Raw genomic sequence first — 20,008 nt, 5'->3', positions numbered from 1 at the left:
CCCAACCCAGTTTAGACAGGCAGGGAAGACTGCCTGGAAGAGTGAGCATGTGGAAGTCACATGGGGTGTGTGGGTCATGCAGGTGAGGAAGAGTCCCAGCTCTCACTCATGAGTCAACCCTCTTCTCTACATGGCGCTTTTGAATCCGAGGCAGGTCAGTGATAAGAACCAGAATTGTGAAATCTTTTCTCACCCAGATAATTGTTTCTCCTCTTTAGGAATCAGCCCCACTTCCCTGGCTCTAAATCAAAATGACAGGGCCTCCAAATTTGTTTCAGGTGCTCATGTATTTGTAAAAATGTCTTTTGCTGGAGAAAGCTTGGTATTTCTAATTTCTGCCCCAAGCACATTTTTATTGTTAAGCTGTCTTATAAATGTCATGTAATTTACCCAGCAATGTCGGGCCTACATTAAACTGAGAGTCTGTGATAATATATATAAGATCCATTTGGTACACTCTGATCAGCGTTTGGGAGGAGGGGAAGGGTGGATTTAATCATCGTTTGTCCAAATTTATATTCTTTACCTCTCCTCTCTGCTGCTTTCCCTGTGTTCTAGCCACCACAGGAAGAACAAAGAAAGCCTTTCAAACCACCAGGCCAGGTTGGAAGGGACAAGTCAGTGGATGAGCTACAGTTTTTAAACATAGCTGAAGGGTCAAGGGATGGGAACACTGTGGACTTTTGAGCAGGCTCAGAACATAGACTGCCCCTCCATGTGGTCAGGGAGAGATTGTGCCAGGAGTGGTGGGCTGGGCATGCTGGAATTCAGTGGTTCCAGACATTAGCTGGGAGGCAGGAGACAGGTAAGCCTGTCTCATGGGGCTGGGTGAGGGGATGGGATTAACTCCTCGAGTCCTGTCTGCCAGAGCCTCCAAAATACCCCTCATCTACTTCCTAAATAGTGTCATCAAACCAGAACAGGCCACTCCCCTGCTTACTGTGATTTCTTAGCACCTGACAATAAACGCAACCCCTTCTGACAGCCTCCCTGCCCTGTAGGATCTGGCCTCACCCACCTCTTCGCTTCATTTTGCCCACTTCCTTCTCTGTTCTTGATACTCTGGCCGCAGTGGCTTTTTGTTAGGTCTTCAAATGCCCCAAACTCTGGTGACTTATCTTTGGCCAAGCTGAGAGTTAAAACCTGTGCGCTAACACATCTCTGGCTCAGCCCGTCCCCTGCAAGCACAGGAGCAGAAAGAGGGCTGATGGCAGCAATCATTCATGTCAGGGAGACCGTCCCCGTGCACAGCCAACCTGTGCCTGGTTCACGGACAGCTGAGTGTGATCTATCACACCCTTCGCGGGGCACATTGATTTGGCTCATTAAAGGAGTTAACTAGATTTTCAGGGAAGAGAGGTGCCGTGAGAGCTTGGATTGCCCCCAGGTGGAGAGCACGGTGAGTAGAGTCCCACCCACATCCACAGCACAGAGAGGCAGCGAATTCTTTTCAAGTCACTCAAACTTGGGTACATATCTCCGCTCTGGGTCTTACTAGAGCTGTGTGCCCTTGAGCAAGTCACCAAAGTGCTCTAGGCCTCAGTGGCTACTGCTGTGAAATGATCATCTCTACCGCACTGGACTATTATTATATGGCTTAAATGAGATAATGCAAGTAAAGGGCTCAGCATATGCCAGGCATATAGATGCTAAATATAATTATCATGAATGAAGGAATCATAAAAAGTCATGGTTGAGGGATCAAATAATCCAGGCACTGCTTGTTGAGACATCAGAAATCTCTGGGAGGTGTGTGTGGAGCTTCCTAGGCAGCAGGCAGGGGTGTACCCTGAGTGTCTGTGTCTTTAAAAGCTCCCCATGGGATTTCAACTCACAGTCTGTTTGGAAATGACTGATTCAGCCCAAGCCACTACATTTAGAGATAGAGAAACTGAGGCCCAGAGAGGGACAGAGATGGGCTCAAGGTCACATAGCACATCTGTGGCAGCTGTGTCGTCTCCAGAATGCAGATCTCTGACTCTCCGTCAGGTGGTCTCTCTGCCAGTCCATAGCAAGGAGTTATATTAGGCCAGACTGTGTTGTCTGGACCTGGTGGAGCCCCCATGGGAGGTGTGAGGAATCTCCCCCGCACCCCCACCAAGCTCTCAGAGTCCCCAGCTCTCTTTTTAACTCGCTCAAGTACAGTGCCCTTGGGAGTGTCTGAAATGCTTTGGAAACTCTATCTTGTTTACTATCTCAAATTGACAAGCTTAACCTTTTCTCTTTCATGGGAAGCATGGGCTGTTCTTTCCACCCCATTATGCAAATACTGAGTGATCAGCAGAGCTGCAGGCATTGAGCTCAACACTTGGTCTATTAATGAATATTTGTTGAATAAATGAATGAATGAGTGAGTGTGCTGAATGGTGAATGAATGAAAGATCACAGAGAATGTAAGTTCCTTGAAGGCTGGCCCTGTTGGTTTTTGTTCCTATGCCTGGAGCAGAGCCTGCACAGCAGACACGCATTAAATATTTGCTGTTTGTGGTTGAATCAGTGAGTTTCATGCAGCCTAGTGGGAAAGACAGATACATAAACAAAAACTAAGAATAATGCAGCTTTGTTACTATAGCAGAGGCACCAGTCTAGGGCCATGGAAGCATGGGGAGGGGTAAGAGGGGTAAGAGGGGAGGAGGAAAGGAGGAGAAAGGGGAGAGGTGGGGGGGGAGGCATTTGGGAAGGGTCTTGGAAACTGGGGACTGAGGGAGCCAGTGAAGACAGCCTGACTTGGGGAAATTCTGGGCTTGTTCCAATCTCAGACAAAAGGCTCAAGAAGGAGAAAAGCATGTCACAGACCAATATGGACTTCATGGCACCATTTTGCAAGAATTCAAAGTGTATGTGTCCAAAATGAGAGTGATTTTGGACTACTTAGAGGGCTACGAGCCCCTCTAAGTTGTTTGAGACAATCTAATACAATCATGGGTACCCTGTGTCTCATGCAATGCACAAGTTAATGCCTCGTTATTACTACTTACAATAAAACCACCCCAGGACCCAAAATAATTTGTTTCTGGCCAAACCTCATTAATTGATTGTCCTAGCTTATGCTTTATGGAAATAATGGGCATATTAATTATGTACATACACTCAGGTACATGTACATAATTCTCTGCAATTCTGCTTAGGATGCATTTTCCCACGTGTACAAGAGAACAGAGCACCAACATGTTGTTGCTGTAAGTGAACTCAGTAACATTGCTTTCAGCAAACCCTGTTGAAGTTCTCTCGTCTGTCCCTTTGAACTCTGGGATGGTTATTGAAGGTTCTCTTAGGGTGATACATTTATTTGGCCTATTAAAGAGCATCGACTAAGTTTTTTTTTCCCCCATAGAAATGAGGGTGGGTGAGACCAAACCAGTTTGCTTTCTGTAGATACCAACCAGGACTGCTGGTGGTGGTCCTGGGGATTCACCAGTCCCAACCCTGGACCCTTGGACAGAACTGCCCCTTACCTAGAATCATCAGGGCCACATGAGAGAAAGAGGAGAGGAGAGAAGAAAGAACTTGCATTTTCGAGTCATACTTGAGTTTGAAGAATGGTTAGAGGTTAAATTCTTTGAGGGCAAGGATATGTTTTACTCATCTCTGTATCTCTAGCTCCTACCAAATGCTTGGTTCAGAGTCGAAGGTCTTGGAGAAGGAAAAGGTCGGTCTTGAGTGAATCAGTCAATGGTAACCCACCACTGTTTAGCCCTCTGCGCCTTCCTTATCTACCATCAAATGGCTATACTCGTCACCTTTGAAGTTCTGCTAATAATTAAGCTAAATTCTTCTATAAATGATTTCTAGAAGGATTTATAGAAGGGATTCTCATGCATACACAAGTGTGTTTCCTTCTCAGACTTGCCAGGCTTCTACAAGGAAGGGGCGTAGTGGAGAGACAGACAGATAAGACCCAGACATTGTCTTCTGGAAGCCCTTGAGGGCAAGAGGGTTCACAGAGGATGGGACCACACCTATATGTTTCCTTGCCTGGGGTTTTGTGGATGATATGAACCTTGGTCATAAAACACCAGCCAGTGAGTGATGGATTCACCCATCTGGACCCCTGCCTTCTTCTTGGAACCAAGATAATAAAATACCTTAAATTGGGAAGCAGCATTTAGCTGTGGTTGCTGTAAATTCAATGCACCTCTCCCACCGAATGTGAGGGGCACCAGCAATCGTGAGTTCTATTCCAGCTGGCGATTATACACCATGTCCCTCTTCCTCTCTCAAGACTCTTGGGAAATGTCATTCATTCATTTATTCATAGCAGTATCCATATTGAGGATCTAATTTGTGTCAGGTACTATGCTAAGCTCTTGATGGAAAATTCCTTATTTGCGTCTCATATCAACTAGATGAAAAAGATACCGTCATTTTCCCTGCCCATACTTTTTCCATAAAACACTAACAGCTTGCCTGAGCTTATGCAGCCAGTAAGTGATGAAACTGGGATTCGGACTCCGGTTTCTCTGCCCCTAAATTCTGAGCTCTTGGCCATATGCATTGAGCATCTGCTGACTGCCTGATGTGCCGTGCTCTGAGCTAGATATCGGTGACACAGACATGTGGCGTTCCCAGTCTGTGAGGAAGACCTCACAGAAAGGAAGACCTCACATGCCATGCATGCTATTAACAAGCATTTCCTGCATGCTAATTAAGAGTGATTGCACTTCAGCATTCATTCATTCATTCAACAACTCTGCTTTTATTGAGTTTCTATTACCTGGCATGTGTCCTGTTAAGTGGTGGGGATTGAGAGCAAAATGAGACACATTCTCTGCCTTGGAGGACCTCAGAGTCTAGAAGGGGAGAAAGGCTTTCACACACCTGCATCTGTGGGAAAGTGATTAATGGTGATTATAATCCATTTGCTCATGTATCCCATGACCGAACCTGCTATGTGCCAGCATACGTCTAGGTCGTGGGTTGGACACACAGCCACGTTGTATCCTTTTGACTTTTGTGTAGGCAGCAAGTGCGAGAACAGACACGTGTTTAACGAATGACGATGGTGACATGTTATCATATATCATATATGATACTATAATTATTGTGCTCCTTTTATGGACCAACCACTAACTACTCTACGAGTTCACAGGGTCAACTCATGACTCTTCACCACAGTCCCACGGCGTGGGTCCATTTATCATTCTCATTTCACAATTGAGAAAATCGAGGCCCAGAGAGGTTAAGTGATTTGCCTAAGCCTACCCATTTGGAGTAAAAAGGGAGGTCTAAGGTTTCCTTAAAAACAACATGTTGTTTTTAACCCCAGTTGAAGTAAAAGTATACAAATTAGCCTCAGCACATCATGTTTTATTTATGCCATGAATTAAGCAAATTTTCCTTCCTGAAGCCCTGGAAAGCAAGGCCTGATTCCACACACTTTGCATGAATTTTGAGGTGGTTGGCCCCAGATTAGTTTTATAACTTGGGAAACCTGCTTTCCAGGGGCTCCTGGAGGTGGAGGCCTGATCAGAAGTCTTTAGAGAATGAGAAGGGAAGGAGCGCTCTGCCTCTCCCTCAGCTAATCACTTCACAGCTGAGGGACACACTTCAGTGCCCAGGGCTGCACATACAGCTGCATAGGTTGTGCACGGCTTAACTTTGGGGAGGACCATTCCCATACACCGTTGTATGAATAGCTCCCCCTGGAATTGTGCGGGGAGGTGGCTGTCGGCATTGTATTCTTCCAATCCACCTTGTGGAATGAGGCAGACGAAGCATTATATTCTCATTTTGCAGATGGAAACTGAGGCTTGAGCTGACTGGGTGACTTCCTCCATCACCACACAACACACAAATGGCAGAGTTGGGATCCACATTCAGGCCGTCTCAGTCCTAAGGCAGTGCCAAGTTCACCACTCTCAGCAAGTTCACTCAGAATCCATTCTGTAAGCACCTCCTCCCCATGTCTCTATAATGATAAACTTGGGAGAAACCACAACATTGTGTAATAACTGTGCTCCTAAAACCATGGCTGGAACCACATGCTTGAAAAAGCACATCTTGTTTCCCCATTGATCTCCATCATTGCTCCGAAATGCATTGTTGTCATTCCTGATGAATCTTTCACAAAGAGGGGGCGTGCTCCTGGGACCCCCTCTTGAAGCTTCTCTTCCCTTTCTGTTTTTCAAAGAGAATGGATCACCTTTAAATGCCTAAATACACCAGTTTCTGAGGGCCGCTCTCATATACTGCTACCCTAAATAATTTTTTTCCTAAGTCAAGTTTCACAAATGATGCGAAGATTGTGCATTTTATGCAAATGTTTTGCATTCTAGGCGCCCCCAATTTGAGTCATTCATGGCCAACGAATGCATTCATTCATTCATTCTTCATACATTCATTTGTTCATTATTTATTCATTCATTCACTCATCCATTCAACAAAACAGCCAAGAATAGAGAGATAATAAGAGTCAACTCTTGACTCCCAAGATCTCACTGTCCTGTGAGGGAGGGAGACAAAGTCAACAGACGGTTACAACACATTGTGATTCTTCTCAGCTCTGTTGGATGTTTAGCAGTGAGCCCACAGCTTGATGAATATGGATGGCCTGATAAAAGAGTTTTCCAGAGCCACGTCCTAGCAAACTGAAGAGGGCTGAGGAAGCAACGATCAAGGCCAGCAGAGCCACCAGAGTGTGAAATGCTATTAGTGACGATTACTCAACCCAAAGCATAGACCTGAGTGGTCCTGTGTTACATATACCACATGGCATGCTTACCACCCCAGCCACAGATGATTGGCTTAAACAGCCAACCTATTACCTGAGAAGGATACGCCAGATTCTGCTTAGGAGTCTGAACCAGGAAACATGAAGAGGCTGAGTGTTAGAAGGTACGTCTGGGCTGCCATCCTCTAGGGCAGTACTGTCTCATGGAACTTTCGGTCAATATGGAAATGTTCTCTCCATGCTGTCCTATCACGTGGCAGCCGCTAGCCACACATGCCTACTGCATACTTGAAACATGGTTGGTGGGACTGAAAATCATTCTAATTTAATTTTAATTCATTCAGATTTAAAATTGCATAGCCCCAGGTGACTAGTGGCTACCACATTAGACAGTCCCCATGCCGAGTTTGAGCTGGAGAAGCCATAACGGCCCATGTGCAAATGGAGGGCATGAGGGAGATCTGTGGTGCGTGAGCGGAAGCGGACAGGCAATGGAGAGGGAGCCAGAAGCAATAGATGACAGAGAAAAATAGATGCCGTGAGAGAGAAATGGAGAGAGGAGCCAGTCCCTGGAACATCCATAGCCTAATATTCAAGGTACTTTTTGAGCAAGCCTTCCTATTCTTGAACTATCCCGAGTGCATCTGTGCTCTGCACAGCCAAAACAAATAGCGGTCGGTTCCTCTCTTGGAAGCCAGCACCTGATCTGAGAATCAGAAGATCAGCTCAGAGTAACAACAAAACTAACAACAAATCACCATCCTCGACCTTCATCACCCCCCGCCGCCATCATCTCAGCGTTCTGTGACTTACCTAAGATTACACACTTAGGGTGGAACCAATACTTCTCCGACTTCAGCGTCTGCATTCTTTATTATGCGACACGGCCTTGCCCAGCTGGGCTGTGGGTCCTGGGCCAAAGTTCCATTTTGGTATCCTGAACTGACCAATTTACGACGCTAAGCTTTGGCACATGCCCACCTCCAAACTAGGAAGGGCTGAGACCAGACAAGGAAACTGTCATCCAGAAGCGAATACCCATCTCTCTTCCCACTAAGACTTGTCCCGAGCTCCAGACTCCATCTCTTAGACTGTATCCACCCACCTCGCTCTAACCTCCTGCCCCTGGACCATTCCTTGTGCCCAGCTACTGCCCAAGGCTGGCCCTGAGCACACTGTCTAGGTCTCACGTGATCCTTCCAGGGCTCCCACACCCCACACGTCTGCTGGGTTTCTCAGTCCGCCGCTCTCCACGTCCTATGGGGTGAGTAAGGAAGCATGAGAAGCACCTGGCCTGGGACCTGTACCTCCCCGATCCTCCATGGTATACTCTTGTTTGCTTGACTGGAGCCATCTGCTTGGATGGCACCATTCCCAGGTGCAAGCTGGTCCACTGGTGCCTTAAAGATTCGGGTGCCAAGTCATCAGGGGACGGAGCTATGGCTTGATTTCAGTTTCTACTAAGGCTCCTTTTATGCAGTCACTATGCCATGGCCACATGATGTATATACCCCATTAGGGTAATGGATACCGTTGGTTTAATGGAGACAGATATCCTGAAGGCTTTCATTGCCGTATCTCCTTGGGTCTCAGAACATACACTTGAGGAAAGCAGGGATTCCCTTGTTCTTAAAAGAGGGGGGAAGTCACTTTAGAATAGGAGTCCCCCACCCCAATGACCTGATCCCCGGAAAGTGGACAGACCACAGACCATCACCCTTTTCATGATCCAATGCCAGCCCCTGGTGACAAAGCGCTTTGTCCAAGGTCATGCATCTAACAGAAAGCAACAAATTTAAACTCAGGTTGTTCGGACTTGAAAGCCTGGGTTTTCATTCACTTTGCTATACTTCCCCAGTTTTCAGCTGGACATTTGCTATACTTGCAGCTGTCAGGGACCAAAGAGAAGGCGGATTCTACAACAACCAGCGTTGTGTCCAGACAGTTCCTGTTTTGCAATGAGCTAAGCTACAGGATAAATAATTGCAGCCAAGATTCCTTTTGGAAAGAAAGATGGCTTCAGCAAGGACCCATTAGACGGCCTGTCTGGGGTGCTGTGTTTGCACAAAGGTGGGTTTTTGTTTTTCTCTTTTCAAAGTGTATTTCTCTCCTTCTTCGTTCTTCTAATTTTTCTTTCTCCTCCTCCTCTTTGTAGAAGTAGTCAGTGATTTCACATGTATTATCTCATTGATTTTCCTCATAGCAGCACTCTAATTATTCCCATTTTTCAGAGGAAGCACTGAGGTTTGTACAGCCTGCCTAAGACCACAAAGATGTAGAGGAAAGAGGCGGAAATTAAATTCATATCTTAGGACTGATTATACCTCCCCACAACTAAGATTAAGGTGAAAGGAAATTAAACATAGTTTCACAAACGGGTTGAGCACTTTCATTGGGTTAGATATATACTCAGAGAGCTGTGGATAAGATTAGTTGAGATTGTTGAAGAGTTCATCATCTAGCGGGAGGGAGGCATGTAAACTGGTAACTCATGTATTTTCAGTGCATGCGTTACATATACTAGAGGGATAAGATGTGATGGGGGCAAAGAGGGTCATTCATAACTGGCATAGGGAAGATGTCACAGAAAAAGGATGAATAGAAGTTCACCAGATGAATTACAGTACCAATAATGGCAAATTTTATTGAGTGCTTGCTGTAGGCGACACATATCAACACACCCTGATTATTCTTAACAATCTCGCAAGGGACATATGACCCTCGCATTTTACATAGAAGGCCAAAATAGATTCACAGAACTAAAGCGTATAGCTCAACGTCATGCTGCTAAAATCAGCCAGTTGGGAATTTAATCTAGTCCTCTCTAGAAGGATGCCCTCACCCAGAAGCCACCAGGGAGGGCATGGGAGGTTGGGATGAACTGTTTCTTCTCTTGGCGTGCTGACTTGAGATACCTGGCATTTGTCACGGGGCGAGACGACATCTCCCCTCCCGGAGTCCAAACTACCTTGATTTCTGGGCTTGTATCAGCTCTCCCTTTGGCTATGGCTATGTGATACCTACATCCTTATGCTCTAGCATCTAGAGCGAGCCTGCACTTGGCAGTCACACAGTCCTGGGTTTGAATCCTGACTCTGTCACCTGTATACCTTGAGGAAGTGCCTGTACCTTTCTCAGACACCACTTGCTCATCCGTGCTGTCTAGTTAGTGATATCACCTGATAGGTTTGGGTGAGGATCAAATGAGTGGACATACGAGAAGTACTTGGACAGTCCTCTGGCACATAGTAGGCGCACACCAAATGGCAAATGGCAGTGCTATATTTTGTCATTCTCTCATAACAAGGCCAGGAGGAGAGAAACATATGGGGGTGTTCGGGGCCTTCAGCTTTCCATGCCAGTACCTACCTCCCTGAAATTCGAACGGGTCCACTTATCCATGGATTTTTTTCAATAAATATGTACGGTATGTAAATTTTCTCTTCCTTAAGATTTTCTTAATATTTTCTTTTCTCTAGCTTACTTTATTAATGTATAAAACGTGTTAATCAACTGTTTATGTTATTGATAAAGCTTCCAGTCAACAGCAGACTATTTGTAAAGTTTGGGGGGGCGTCCAAAGTTGTAAGTTATACTCATACGTGGATTTTTTTTTTATGTATAACTTTTTTGGGGGGGTCGGTGCCCCTAACCCACATGTAGTTTGAGGGTCAACTGTAAATTATGTCATGTGGGTCCCCTGACCTCCAGTCTCATCATCCTTTTACCCACCCCTAAAAGCAGCCCTGTTCTCTCTCCACACCCCCACCTTCCCCACCACCAAGGGCTGCTCCTGGGGACCCACAGTGACCAGAAGATACAACTACGCAAATCCAGTAAAGCAGTGTTTACCCAGCTGTGCGCTGCTGCCTGTACTCAGCCGGGCCTGGTTGTCTTCGGAAAGGATTCCTTCGGTATCATCACAACCTCTAGTGGGCAAGAGTGAACACCACGGCTCGCAGGCCTTTGTTTCAGCTCTGAGCCCACGAAGTCCAGGGAAGTTCAAGGAGAATGGACAGTCTGATTATCTTTCTCATGTGTGAGCATGTGTGCCTGTCTACCTTCCCCTCCCACTCATTTCTGTTCCCCTCTCTCCACTGGGGCGTGACACCTTCTGAAAGTGAAGCCTTCTTCGGGAGCTTCATAAGCCCGCTGTAGAAATCTTCCCTCCGGCTGCTGCTCCCTGTCACATCCTTACAGGGCCAGCTCAAATGCTACCTGCACAGGGAAGCCTTCCCTAACTACTTCTGGCCAGAATCAAACATATCCACCTGTGGGATCTCATAGCGCTCTGATACCCCCCTCCCAAGCACATATCACACAGCATGGACGCGGGTTTACTGGCTGCTATCTTTCACGGTGCTGCCATTACCGGTGTGGGGACGTTATCGTATTACTCTGTGTCTCCAGCACCCAACTCACGGCCTGCTGCATCCATAGAAAGTGCTAAGTAAATGTTTAATACATGAATGAATGAGTAGATGGCTTTTTCCAGAAGACGTTCTTTTTATCTATTCTTTCCAACCATTAACCTGCCATCCTACATCTCTGGTACCATGAACTCTGCTTCCTGACGGTAATATTGAGGTTCAAAGAAATACAGGATGAGAATTTGGAAAGGAAAGGACTCTGTATCAAGTGAAGAAACATTCTCACTTGCCACAGCCAGCATATCGATAACTAGAGCTACTCATTTACCTGCCTTTATTCCTTCTACTTTGGCGTAAATTATCTGGATATTTATGGCAACATCTGCTTCACACCAACCTGACGTCAGGAATGTGCTTTTGTGGCACCTACGAATAGGGGAAATTTGATCTTTGGAAAGCTGGAAAGAAAAGGGAGTAAACATTACTTGAGCACCTACTATGTGCTAGGCACTTTACAAGTGTTATAATCAATGCAATCTTCCTTCCAGGCTGGGACCATCAATTCACCCCTAACCCCTTCCACAGATGGTTCAGAGAAGATAATCCTGCTGAAGGTCACACATTCAGAAACCAGGAAGCTGCCCCTGGACTGAGATCATTCTGATTCCCAAACCACATTACTTCTTTACCAGGACTCTATAGATCTAATTCCAGTGCCCAGCTTAGCCAAACACCTCAGAAAAGCCTTGCCATGGCCTCTTTGGTATTTTGCAATTTGGCTCCATGAAGGAAATCATAAACTGGTATAAAAAGGGCAGGTGGACTCTGTATTCCAATGTTGCCTTTCTTGGAGCATTCTCCTGTCCTCTTTCCGCGTTTCCCTCTTCTTTTTCACTGCACGTATCAAGTGTCATCAATACTTTCTCTCTGAGACACAGGCATCAATGGTGGTAAGCAGAAAAAGGAAAGGTAGAGGTGACGGCGAGGCCATCTCCAAGCCGATGAGAAGTCAGTTCTGCTGACCTTTGGTATTGCACACACCTGGTGGTTCCAGAGGTCAGAATTTGCCTCTTTTGCCTTCCATCACCAACTATATAGCATTGAGCGCCTCTAGTGGAGGTCTGCACCACTAGTGTGCTGCAAAAATTGTGGACAAAATAGGAGGACCCATAAACAGAGCCCTTTTGAATAGCTTTTTGAATAGCAGGAATGAACGTTTGAGCACACCCAGAAAACAAGCCACTTTGATCAAGAAACATCCTTTTACCTTGGAAGACAGAGAAAAGAAGGCAATGTTATTTTCCTAATGTCTCACTGAGCCCTGGAAACACAAGAAGAATCCTTCAAGCTTGGATTAGGTGGCCCCTGGTAGGGGCGGCCAAAACCCCATGGAAAAGAATGCTGATCCAAAATGAAAACGGTCTTTAAGTGAATCTAACAACAACGCACATTAGGGACTAGAGGAAGCAGCAAATTTGAGTCATATTGAGCACTATTGAATTTGCTTTATTAATTCAAGAGAAAGAGAAAAGAAATTACACTCAGCCTCTGCAGTCTTTGCGCGTAGTTACAATTATTCCCCATGTGCATATCTTAGACAATAAGAAGCCTCTTCAAAAACAAGTTACACTTTATACTTATTCATGCCTTACAGCAAAATGGCCCAGAGAGTCACGTGACCTGCATAAGAATGTAGCAACAAGTCCCTTTCAAGAATTTACAAAACAGAAGGACTAGCTTACAACACAGAACTAGAGGAACAGTTCTCCATCTGACGATTAGTGGAAGTTGGGCTCCATGTTAAAAATAGAATTTACTGTGGAAGGTCAATTGTTTCCAAATGCACCATCAGAATTGGCAAAACTCATTGGCTACCCTTACTCCCTCCCGATGACTCAGAGAGTCTCAGAGTCAGAACAGCACAGTTGGTAATAAGCCTTCTGAAGTAATACATTGGTTGACTTTAATTTGGCAGTGACCTGAAATTAATTAAAAATATACGCTGCCTAGCCATAGTGTGGAGCCGTTGGCAAAATAATATGAAATGTCTTAAAAATTAAAACATACACACATTTTGTTTGAAGCCAGTGAACGAAGGAGGATATGAAATCCTTGTCGTGGATGACAATTTAATATGTGCCATTAAGACACTTTTCCCGAAGGGTGATTTATTGGAGAGTGTGGTCATCAGAGGCTAGAATCACTTTAGAAAAGTCAGCAAGCCACTGGCTAGCTTTACGTTCTTTTTGTGTGTGTTAGTCACAACACGGATTGAAAAGGGGGGTGAGAGAGGGAGATCTGGACTCTGCTCAAGGCCACTAAGCCATCGTTGGTAAAAGACAGCTAATTAAGAAAGGGTATGCTATGGTGGAAACGATTTATTTAAATCAATTCTCTTCCCCCATCTTCCCCAGAGAAATTGTCCAGACCTGGTGTAAATTGTGAATATTATTGCCTCATAAGTGGGGGATTCTTTAATGACATTCTTTGTTAAACAAAAGGTGATGAATTATTTCCTTTTCTCTGCAGTCCAGGCTCCACGTTTAAATAGAAAGGGGTGGGGGATTAAATGCCTGATTTATGCTGTGGAGGGCACTCCAGGCCATGGGGAACAGTTGAAGGGAAAAGGACCCAGGGCTAGGCCCCTCGGAGCTGAGAGCTGTCCGCGGCCTTTAGTGCTGAAAGCAGGTGTATGCGCACCAGGGGTCCAGAAATCCCTGGGAAAAGGGGCACTGTTCCCTAACTCCGGGTCAAGACAGGTCAAACTAGAGACAGAGCTCCAGATGGACAGAGTGTGCACTGTCCGACTGTTTTCAGCCTGGGAAGTCCCTGCCACTGCCTGCATTTTCCCACGTGAGGAACGCGTTTCTGGAAAAGGCAGTTGGACCGTCCTGAAGGCGAGTCCGGTGGTCTAACAGCGCTCCTCTCCACTCTTGGGTCTCCTAGGGGCTGACCAAACCCTCGAAGCTCATGGGGTTTTGCTTTGGGTGCGTTAGGTGATGTTCTCCTTTCTCCATCTCAAACCCCTCCCCAACTTTTCCTGGGGGACCTCAGAGGGGTGGAAAAGAGGGTGTGGCTCCAGGTCTGGGAAGGAGGCGCCTCCATTCTCCTCTAAACTTGGACCCCCCTTCCCAACTGGCAAGCACGTGGTAGATGAAAGTACCCCCCCCCCAATTCATAATAGTGTTAAAAGACACTAGGTTGTCAGGGAGAGAAAGAAGTGGGTTCGCTCAGGTTCCTGACCGTGACCTAACATCTCCTCTTCCCCACCCCACTCCACGCCACCCCTGCCAAGTTCTGGGAACCCCGAGCCCCCTCAGCCGGCCTCCAGGCGAAAGCCACACCCAACTTCGGCTGCCAGACACTTGGCTGGGATGTGTTCTGAAACCCGGTCCCTTGAGGAAGCCTGAACTAAAAGGAGCAAGGTGTCCTAGAGTGGGAGGGAGCGCATTAGGGACCCCCCCACCCCCAGCCCAACGCACTGTTTGAGTCTAGTCTTCAGTTGCAGGGCGGGTCAGCTGTCCCCCTTGCCTTTCTCTCCCCGAAAGGGGGAGAATTACCTGGCGCCCAGCCCCGAGTGCTGTTGCAGCGAGCTCTGGGGATCTGGGCTTTGCAGGCTACCCCGCTCCCAGGAGATTCTCTGGGGCTGCAAAGGGGAGTCCGCCCCACAGCGGGAAAGCCCGAAAGGGAGCCCGCGAGCGAAGCAGGGACGCGCCGGAGTCCATCAGGCACGTCCCCGCCTCCACACTCCCATCAGCCCGGGCCAAGGGGACGCAGTTCTTCGCCCCGCATTTGGGCAGCCGCCCCCCGCTCCCCGTCCGGGCAGGTGGTGCGTGAATGGCCCGGGTCAGCCACCAGCCCCAGCCGCCCCGCGCTCGCTGCAACTTTGCCCCCTCCCCCGCGCCGCCCTCCGGGCGCTTACCTCCCGCCAGAGCGGCCGCCGGGGTCCCGAGGAGCAGAGCCAGGAGCAGCGACATCCCGCGGAGTCCCGCGGAGGGCGGCCGGGCCACGGGCATCGTGGAGGCTGCTGGGGACGCGGAGCCGCGGGCGGGCGCACAGCACGGGAGCCGGGCAGGGAGAGAGGGCGGGAGGCAGCGAGCGGGCCGGGGAGGCGGGAGCGGGGAGGGGGCTGCGGGCCGGGGCGCAGCCGGAGCCCGGGCGGACGCGCGCTCAGCCCCGCGGTGTCTCCGGCCGAGCTGTGCTGGGCGCGGGCGGGCGAGTGAGGAGGAGCCGGCGAGCGAGCGTGAGCGCGGGGCGGAGGGCGGGGGCTGGGGCCGAGCCTGTGCGAGCGGGCGCCGGGGGGGGGGAGGGGGCGGGCGAGCGGGGCCGCTGCGCCGGGGCTGGCCTCCTCCCCGGGCCGCCGGCCCGCAAACTTTAAGGCCAATTCCCGCTGCGTCCCGGGGGCCGCGCGCTGCCTCTTGGCGGGTGGTCACCGCAGCCCTGCGCGGGCGAGGCGAGCCTGGAGCGAGTCCTGACCGTTTTGCAGACGGTGAGAGGGAGGCCGCAACATCCCGCTCGTCCTCTAGCCGGCGAGCAGCCCAACGCGGACCATCCCCAGCCTTCCACACGGATCCCCAGTCCACTTGTCTCAGCGCTGTCGCCGTCCTCCCAGGCCCTTGGGGCCCTAACCAGCCCTCCTCCCTGCCAGCCCTCCCGTGGGTCCTAAGTGAGTCCCTGTGACCTAGAAAGTCTCAAATTCTGTGGATCCCAGGAGAGATGGCGGGCTCCCTGGAATGATACAAAGGGCCACAACATTCTGCATCCGCGACTTGAGGGCTCTCTACCCCTCTGAAGCCCAACCAGACACTGTCAGCTAACCCGTCTCCAGGTTCTGATGGGAGCTTCATCTTTCACATCCGCTTCGTCAACAGGGCACCGGAGCCAGCCAAGACTTTCTCCCAGCTAAGCTAGTCCCTTATCCCCTCTGGCACCCCCTTCCCTCATCCGAGCTGAAGTTCAAGGCGCACCCACCCTCCTCTGCTCTGTGTGCCCAGCCCTGATTCTCAGCAACTTGTCTTTTCTCCACAAATGGAGGTGGGGGCCGGGGGGCGGCTAGGAGACAGGCAGATGCTTGGGGAAAGGCATTGGCCAGGGACGAGATGGGGACCGGCTTGGAGACTGACAGTGTGGATTACCTTTGCCAACCCAGCCAGCTCCCTGGGCTTCTCCCCTCCGTCAGAAGCCCTTCCTCTCCCTCCCCCCACTCCACCTTGCCTGAGCAAGCAGAGAGAGCAGATGGAGAGAAGGTTGCAGGCAGCAGCGAAAGGAATATGTCTTTAGCAGAGCGGTGGAGCTGGGAGTCCCTACAAAGAATGGGTGGGGGAGGACAGACGGGGAGAGGGAGCACTCTGGCCCAGGGGATCAAAAGACCCACTCCCACTCAAAGCTCCCCATTCACTCACTCATTCAATACTCTTTTACAGAGTACTCACTACAGGTCCAGACTTGTGTTAGTTTCTGGGGGACAGAGAGACCCCAGGAAAACCCACTCTTGGGCTCAAGAAGTTTCCATTCCTGGCAGTACAGTCAGTTGGCTTTTATAGAGGGGGGCTGAGGTAAGGAAGGGGTGCACGAGAGCTGATTTCTCCTTGGGGGAAGGTGAAGCCACCCCTTGCTTTGGTGTGTTAGGCTGGGAGCTCTGTACAGAGTGGCCCTGCCTGCCTTCCTCATCACCAAACACCCAGGGCTGCGCCGGGCTGGCATGCTGTAGGCATGCTGTAGGCACACAATCACAAACATAAATAAGCAAGGAAGATGGAAGAAAAGGGAAAGGGAGAAAGTGAGTGAGAGAAAAACACTCACTCTCCACACGTGGCCTGCTCCACACTGGAGGCAAGGAAACCACTGTTCATATGCAACTACGGCTAGCCAGGTGCACCTACAGTGTACCACATAGTTCGTGGCTGCTCATTTCAATTTCATAATGATCCTGACAGTGAAGTGTGCTTGTTTCCATGTAAGCCCTAGAGAAGGGCCCAACCTGGCTGAGGTCGCCTGACCGGGAAGTGGTAGGGCAAAGTCGAGTCAACGCCAAGTCTGAGGCCAGAGTTAGAACCCCTTCCACCTCAACACACTGCTTCCCAGAAATTTCATGGCTGCCCCTATTCTATAATTCAGTGGATGGCCCTTGGCACGTCCACACCTCTTTGTTAGCAGTAAGCCACAAAGACTGAAAGTCCATCGTCAGAATCACTCCTTCAGGTTAAAGGCACTGAGCCTCGAGAAGACCATTGCTTGTCTGCAGGTAGCATATGCGGAAGAAGGGTCACCATAAACCATCAGCCCATTGGCTACACAGGCAAGGATTTACTCATTCCTTTTGCCAGCTGAAACAAGGCACAGGGAAAAGTCCTGACAGAATGGGACACAGACCTGGCAATCTGAAATCGTGATGGTGGGAATGTAATGGGATCCTCTAGGGGCAATATTAATACTTCTTCTTCTTCTTCTTCTCCTTCTCCTTCTCCTTCTCCTTCTCCTTCTCCTTCTCCTTCTCCTTCTCCTTCTCCTTCTTCTTTTTTTTTTGCAGGAAGAAATAGGAATAAAATTCTTCAAAGGACCGGAGCAGCCCATAGATAAAAAATCTTTCCCCATCACAACTTTGATACCCATATTACAGATGAGGAAACTGAGGTTCAGGGAGGCAAAGGGACTTGCTTAATATCATACAGTTGGTCTACCTTTTGTCCAGGCTTGTACTCTCTCTATTACCACAGGGCACCTCTGGCCTGGATTCTGGTGTCTGGGTGGTCTTCCTGCTACCCAGAGCTGCTTGGGGAGAAAATACCACCTTCTCTGCAGAGAAGATGATGTGTGCCCACAACTCTGTCTACTTTATATGTTGTCATTTGATCAATCAGCTCAGTTAAAATTGGTCTAGTGGAGACAAAGTGTTAGATCCTGACCTCACTTTTTCTGTTGGGTAAGAAGGGCAAGTTATTTAACCTTTCTGAGCCTTATTTTCCTCTTCTGAAGGGTAGAGACAAAAATAACACTTATCATGTGGGGTGATTGACACAAATGGATAATTTCCCTGTGACATGTGGGGTTACAATAGCCCTTATTTCATCAGGCTATAGAGAGAATCCCATGAGCTGGTGAGCTAACGCATTTAGCCCAGTTCAGACTGTAAGGAAAACATTTCATTCTCAGAAGTTTGGTGTTGTAAGAGAGAAAACACTGGGATAGGAGTCCTGTCCTCTGCTGACTTGCTGTCACCAGGCTCTCTAGGACTCTGTTTCTCCATCCATCCATCCATCCATCCGTCCGTCCGTCCGTCCGTCCGTCCGTCCATCCATCCATCCATCCATTTATCCATCCTTCCGGCCATCCATCCATCCATCCATCCATCCATCCATCCATCCATCCACTCACCCACCCACACACTCACCCTTTTATCCCATCTATCTACAAATATTGTTCAAGTATCTACTGCTTATCAAGTGGTTACTAGGTACCACACTCTGTGCTAGGCGCTGTGGATATAGCAGACTATCTCTTGCTCTCTAGAGATGACAGTCTCGTGAAGTCTGGCACCATGAATGCCCAAACCTTTTTCTAAGATTAATGTTCTGTGGCAAGGGAAGCAGTATAGCAGAGTGATTAAAAGCAGACTTTGAAACCTGACAGGCCTGAATTGGAATTGTTTCTCTCCTACTAACAGCTGTGTGACCTTGAACAACTGACTTAACCTCTCTGAAACTGTTTCAATGAAAGGCTGTCATTTAGATTAAATGAGACAATTATAAAGCATTTAGGATAGTGCTTGTCGCATTTAATAAACTCTCCATCCATCTGTTCACCCATCCATCCAAGCAGCCATCCATCCATCCTTTCAACACATATTCTTTGAGCACTTACAATGTGCTAGGCCCTGTTCTAGGCACTGGAGGTGTACAGATGAACAAGACAGACAAAGTCCCTGCTCGTTGGAGCTTACCTTGCGCAAGTGAGAGACAGACAGTACATCTTTTAATGAATAAGAATTTCAAAGGGCTCTAGGTTCTAGGAGGAAAATAACAGGATGTGTTGAGAGTAAAGGAGGCAAGTTTTTTTGTGTTTTTTTTTTGAGTGACTGGGGATGGCCTCCCAGACTAGAAGACATTTAAGCCGAGAAGTGAATGGTGAGAAGGAGGTAACCAGGTAAAAAACGGGGAAAGAGCACATTCTAGGAAGAAGACACAGCAAGTGCAAGGCTCTGGGGCTGAGACAGGGTTGTGGCAGTAAGTGGTAGCCATTGTCACCATGTTTCTGTGATGTCATTTCTGCCTCCACAGATCATAATTAACCAGGGCTCCTACTGTGAGCTCACCAGGAAGTCTGCCTTCAGTGATTACTCTATCAACATACAACTGTTAGAGGTTTCCATTCTTATTCCCACTCCTGCCCCACCCAAAGCCAGCACCACACTTCTCCCCCAGGGACATCTGGTGTTGGGAAGGTCTTTGTCACGGGGGAAAGAAAAAGAGAGGGAAACCATCTTTTGTCATGGGATAAAAATGAAATAAAAAGGAGACACCATGACAGAGAGGGAGAGAGTTATAAAAACAAACAAAAAAATGTCCGAGCAATAGCGTAGCCCATGAGAAATCTACCCTGGGTCTTTGAAGAGGAGGCAGAACATTCAACCAGCGTCTCATCATGTGTTTTCCACCTGGTCTTCATAGCTTGAAGACGAACCTGTGTAGCCCCATGTAAGTAGCCCGAGGCCATCCCATCACTCTGGCGAGATGCTAACGAGGGAATGATCAACTGTGACACAGCCACCCCCACCCAGTGTGTTCATATTACCTGGAAAGAAGCAATTATGCCTCTTTGGTTTCCTTGGAAATGCACATTCTCTCTATACCACCTGCCCTGGCTCTTGAGAAATGGCCATGCACAGCAGAGATTGACAGGGAGACAATGCCTTTATTTTCAAATTGAAAGTTTACAGAATACAAAGTGAGCCTGCATGATGGATTTGCAT

General features: G+C 48.3%; 1 protein-coding gene across 3 annotated transcripts in view; it reads right to left on the bottom strand.

Moving 5' to 3' along the window:
- SEZ6L (seizure related 6 homolog like) overlaps positions 1 to 15,972 on the bottom strand; it is a 171,963-nt gene extending 155,991 nt beyond the window's left edge. For 2 of the 3 annotated variants that reach the window (XM_081037612.1, XM_081037613.1), the window contains exon 1: positions 14,963 to 15,657. In XM_081037612.1, the coding sequence (XP_080893738.1) occupies positions 14,963 to 15,056 (94 nt within the window). In that variant the 5' untranslated portion in view covers positions 15,057 to 15,657. Of the gene's footprint in view, positions 1 to 14,962 lie in introns of all 3 variants that reach the window. The other variant, XM_081037614.1, reaches the window with a different exon arrangement.
- Between the last annotated feature and the right edge of the window lie 4,036 nt (positions 15,973 to 20,008).

The sequence above is a fragment of the Rhinolophus hipposideros genome (assembly GCF_964194185.1).
Source record: "Rhinolophus hipposideros genome assembly, chromosome: 24".
Taxonomy (NCBI): Eukaryota; Metazoa; Chordata; class Mammalia; order Chiroptera; family Rhinolophidae; genus Rhinolophus; species Rhinolophus hipposideros.
The sequence above is the reverse complement of the archived record's forward strand: the minus strand, read 5'-3'. Positions and strand labels throughout refer to the sequence as shown.